The sequence below is a fragment of the Penaeus japonicus genome, unplaced genomic scaffold (genome assembly GCF_977035675.1).
Source record: "Penaeus japonicus unplaced genomic scaffold, GWHDUDI00000001_assembly GWHDUDI00000001, whole genome shotgun sequence".
Lineage (NCBI taxonomy): Eukaryota > Metazoa > Arthropoda > Malacostraca > Decapoda > Penaeidae > Penaeus > Penaeus japonicus.
Window position 1 is genome coordinate 41299643 of NW_028234403.1, and position 5000 is coordinate 41304642.

General features: G+C 40.0%; 1 protein-coding gene across 1 annotated transcript in view; it reads right to left on the bottom strand.

Moving 5' to 3' along the window:
- The window catches only part of LOC122255251 (substance-K receptor), a 30127-nt gene that overhangs the window by 20872 nt on the left and 4255 nt on the right, over positions 1-5000 (bottom strand). Inside the window, exons 2-3 of the mRNA XM_086540381.1 lie at positions 4219-4388; positions 3437-3635 (exon numbers count right to left, since the gene is read on the bottom strand). Coding sequence (XP_086396507.1) covers positions 3437-3635; positions 4219-4388 — 369 coding nt within the window. The remainder of the gene's footprint in view (positions 1-3436; positions 3636-4218; positions 4389-5000) is intronic.

Consider the following 5000-nt stretch of genomic DNA (forward strand, 5'->3'; position numbering starts at 1 on the left):
TGAGGAAGAGGGAGGGGGAAGGTGGGGGAGAAGGGAGAGTGAGTGAGAAGGCATGGGTGCTGGGGGGAAGTGGGGGAGAAGGGAGAGTGAGAGGGAAGGTGTAAGCGGCGAGGAGAGGGAGAGGAAGATTAGATTGACTATTGGTGAGTTATTAGGTAAGGGTGAGGGAGAGTAATTGGGGGTGAGAAGGGTGTGAATAGTGGGGGAGAGAGATAGGTAGAGGGAATAGGATACACAGATAGATAGAGACGAAGGATGAACAGTTGAATTTGATAGATAATACAAAAAAGCTAAACAACAATTCTCTGCCATACAGTCAACCCTTTTTTTTCCGAAACAGGTTTTATGGGTCAATGAATCATCTCATCTTTGTGCTGAACATTGCGGTCATTAGGTTCGTGTGCCATAGTCATGATTTGACATGTCAGAAGATGTAAAAAAAATATATAGATATTCCCGTAAATATAAAGATATTCCCGTAAAATATAAAGATATTCCCGTAAAATATAAAGATATTCCCGTAATCATAATAACTCGTAATCATAATAACCCCCCCCCCCCCGTCGCCCCTTTCACCCCGCATCCTTCCTCTTAACGAGCTAACATCCGTTACAGGGCTGCACTAATCCCAAAGTCTAGGACATCAAGAGTGCAGGACCGGATGCTGAAGTCCTATCCCGATGCCCCACTAGTGGCTCGCTCGCCATCCAATTCACTCGGTCACCACGCGTTCCAAATTGTTGCGACAAAGTTCATTAACAAGTTTGATAGAGAATAGCATGCATGGGCTGCTTTCGACCTTTGACCTTTGGCTTTTGGCGTGCGGTGATGAGCTGGTATGGCATCGCGAATGCTTATTACGAAATTAGTATGTATGTTTTGCAGGATGGATCTTTTGAAAGATATGAAAGGTGTTTTCCTTTTGATTGGGATGTTATTTGCATTATCGTTGTTATTGCTATTAACGCCATCATTAATGTTATTATGAGTATATGTTATTGCGGGTATCATCAGTGGCTTATCTATTTCTGATAGCCTGCTTTATAAAAAAGGATCACTGGTAACACACTTATATACACACTTACATACATACATACATACATATATATATATATATATATATATATATATATATATATATATATATATATATATATATATGCATATATGCATATATATATATATATATATATATATATATATATATATATATACATATATATGTATATATATATATATATATAATATATATATATATATATAGTTGTATATAAGGGTATATATATATATATATATATATATATATATATATATATATATATATGCATATATGCATATATATATATATATATATATATAAATATATATATATATATATATATATATATATATATATATATATATATATATATATATATATATATATATACACACCTAAATCTATTCATCTATTACTCTATATATGTATGCCTAAAGCACTACAGATCCACCAATAACACAGCAACACCCATCACTACACAACATGACATGACACCAAAGCAGCCACGAAAGCAGCTAAGTGTCAAGCATTGTCCCAAAGCCATGCAACTCTCATCAAGACCCTTTGCAATAACCAGCTAGACGTTCACAAACTCGTCCTTGAAAGCTCTGGAAGTTCGAGAAGGAGAGACATCGTAGTCCATCATTTCAAATATCCAGAGAAAGCTTATAAATGGCTTGGCGGGGATTCTCTGCCGGCGCTGATAGGAAGTGGGAGGAGAGAAAGGAAGAGAGAGAGAAAGGGATGGAGTGAGGGACAGATGGGAAGGGATGGAAAGAAAGAAAGAGAGAGAGAGAGGGACAGACGTTAGGGGATGGAAAGAATGGAAGAGAGAGAAAGGGATAGAGAGAGAGACAGATGGGAAGGGATGGAAAGAATGGAAGAGAGAGAAAGGGATAGAGAGAGAGACAGATGGGAAGGGATGGAAAGAATGGAAGAGAGAGAAAGGGATAGAGAGAGAGACAGATGGGAAGGGATGGAAAGAATGGAAGAGAGAGAAAGGGATAGAGAGAGGGACAGATGGGAAGGGATGGAAAGAATGGAAGAGAGAGAAAGGGATAGAGAGAAAGACAGGTGGGAAGGGATAGGAAGAATGGAAGAGAGAGGAAGGGATAGAGGCAAAGGGATGGAAAGAAAGGGAATAGGGAGGAAGAGATAGAGAGAAAGGCATTGAGAGAGGGAAAGAGGGGAAAGGACAGAGAGAGAGTAGAAAGAGAAAGAGGGACAGAGAGAAAGGGAAACAGAGAATGACGGATATAAGGAGGGAGAATCAAAAGGGAAGGGAAAAAGAGAAAAAAGATAGAACGGATAGAAAGAAAGGGAGAAATAGAGAGAGAGAACAAAATAATGTTAGATAAAGAAAAAAGGGGAATTGAATTAACATATGCATATCAACTTAATAGTGAATGCGAGAATAAATCTCATTTTGTCAGATCGCAAATGCTCTGGCCAGGAAAAAGCGCGAGAAAGAGAAAAAAAAAGGAAAGAGAGAGGGGGAAAAAAGAGAGAGAGGGGGGAGGGAGAAAGAGAAAGAGAGAGAGAAAGAGTAGGGAGAGGGGAAGAGGGAAAGAGAGATGAAGAGGAGAAAGAGAGAAAGAGGGAGAGGGGGAGAGTTGAAGGGGAGAAAGAGAGAGAGAGAGAGAGAGAGAGAGAGAGAGAGAGAGAGAGAGAGAGAGAGAGAGAGAGAGAGAGAGAGAGAGAGAGACGTAAATGATTTTAAAAATATATATATCCTCCTATTTCGTAAATGTGTGTTCTCGTTTCTTATCTTCCCTCTTCTTCTCTTTTCCTCTCCTTCACCCCCTCCTATATTTGTTCTCCCCCTCCTTTCTTCTTGGTTTTAAAGCTTAGGCAATATCGTGATAATAGAAAGCCGTACGCAAGGCGGTCAAAAGCTGACGAAGTTTAGAGATTGCTTTGGCTGGAAAGTTTGGAAACAAATATCTAAAGCTGCTCACAGCGAGATTGTTTTACTACGGGAATTGTGGCTTTATAACAACTGGGAGTGATCCTAACAAGAAGGACATGAATAAAAAAGCTGAAAACAATGTTAAGAGATCTTGAGCGAAAGACTCCATCACCGAAACAGGCGCACAGCAAAACACACGCATACATACACAACCACACAAACGAAAACACACGCATACATACACAAGCACACAAACAAACGAAAACACACGCATACATACACAAGCACACAAACAAACGAAAACACACGCATACATACACAACCACACAAACAAACGAAACCACACGCACACCGACACACACGAATACATACATACACAACCACACAAACAAACGAAACCAAACGCACACCGACACACACACGCATACATACATACATACACAACCACACAAACAAACGAAACCACACGCACACCTAGCCACACCCACCTCTCCCGCATAGTGCTGAGCGTGGAAGAAATTGCTGTAGAGGATGATGGACTGGAGGGGCGTCCAGCAGATAACGAACACCAGCAGCACCACCGACACCATCTTCACCACCCTCTTCTTGGCTCTCGTCGCTGTGTTGCGGGCGGGGGCGGAGTGCTCGCCCGGCAGCTGCGTCATCCACAGCCTCCACACCACGAGTCTTGGGGTGAGAGGAAGTGGAGGATGAAAGAGGGAGAGAAGGGAAGGTATAGATAGATAGATAGATATGTAAAAGGTGGGATGGTTAAGGGCTGATATTGATGTTGATGTGTTGATGTCGGGGGCGTTTTTTGATTGCTGTGTGGGATTCTGGTGACCTGTGGGCGGTCGCTTTTTTTTCGATTTAGGAAGTTGGTTCTTTGGGTGTCGGATGTTTGTTGTAGGTTTATGGTGTTATTATCATTTGAAATGTTTATGATTTTGATTACTACTATTATTACTATCACTACAACTACTACTGCTACAACTAATACTATTACTACCACCACTACTACTACTATAACTACTATTACTACTACCAACACCATCACCATTACTACTACTACTACTACTAAACCACTACTACTAAAACCACTATCCTTACCACTACTAAAACTACTACTTACCACTACTACTACTACTACCACACAACCAAAATCACATCACCGCCAACACAACCATTCCCATCACCTAACAACATATCCCCCCCCACCCCCACCCACCCACCCCAAAAAAAAAAAAAAAAAAAAAAAAAAAAAACTCACCCGTAATTCAAGAGCATGATTCCCACAGGCAAAAAATAGAGAGCGATGGTTAACAGCGTGTAGAACAACTTCTTGGAGTCGTAAGTCGTGATGCACATTCCTAGCACGGGGTCGAAGCGAACTTCCTTCGGCCAGTACTCGTCGCAGTGCCAAGAGGTGAAGTTTTTCCACTGTAAAGAGAAGAACCAGGTCTCTTCTGTTGAGATGTGTTGTGTTGATGGAAGGAGGAAGAGAGAGAAGGGAGAAAGAGATGAAGGAGGAGGAGATGATGTTGGGTTGTGAAGAGAATGAAGAGGAGAGAGAATGAAGAGATGATGTTGGGTTGTGAAGAGAATGAAGAGGAGAGAGAATGAAGAGATGATGTTGGGTTGTGAAGAGAATGAAGAGGAGAGAGAATGAAGAGATGATGTTGGGTTGTGAAGAGAATGAAGAGGAGAGAGAATGAAGAGATGAATTTGGGTTGTGAAGAGAATGAAGAGGAGAGAGAATGAAGAGATGATTTTGGGTTGTGAGGCTAGAGAGTGAATGAATTTTGTTTGGATTTGTTATGAATTGTTTGTTTTCTATTTAGAAAGGCGAAGTAGGATTATTGTTTTCATCATCACTTTCAATGTCTTCATTTTCTTTTATCCTTATTATTATTATTATCGTCATTATCATTACTGTAATAATACGTGGTGATTATAATTGTCATCATTATAATCATCATTACTATCATCATTATTATCATAATTATTAACGTCATCATAATTATTATTGTTATTAGCACTATCATTATTATT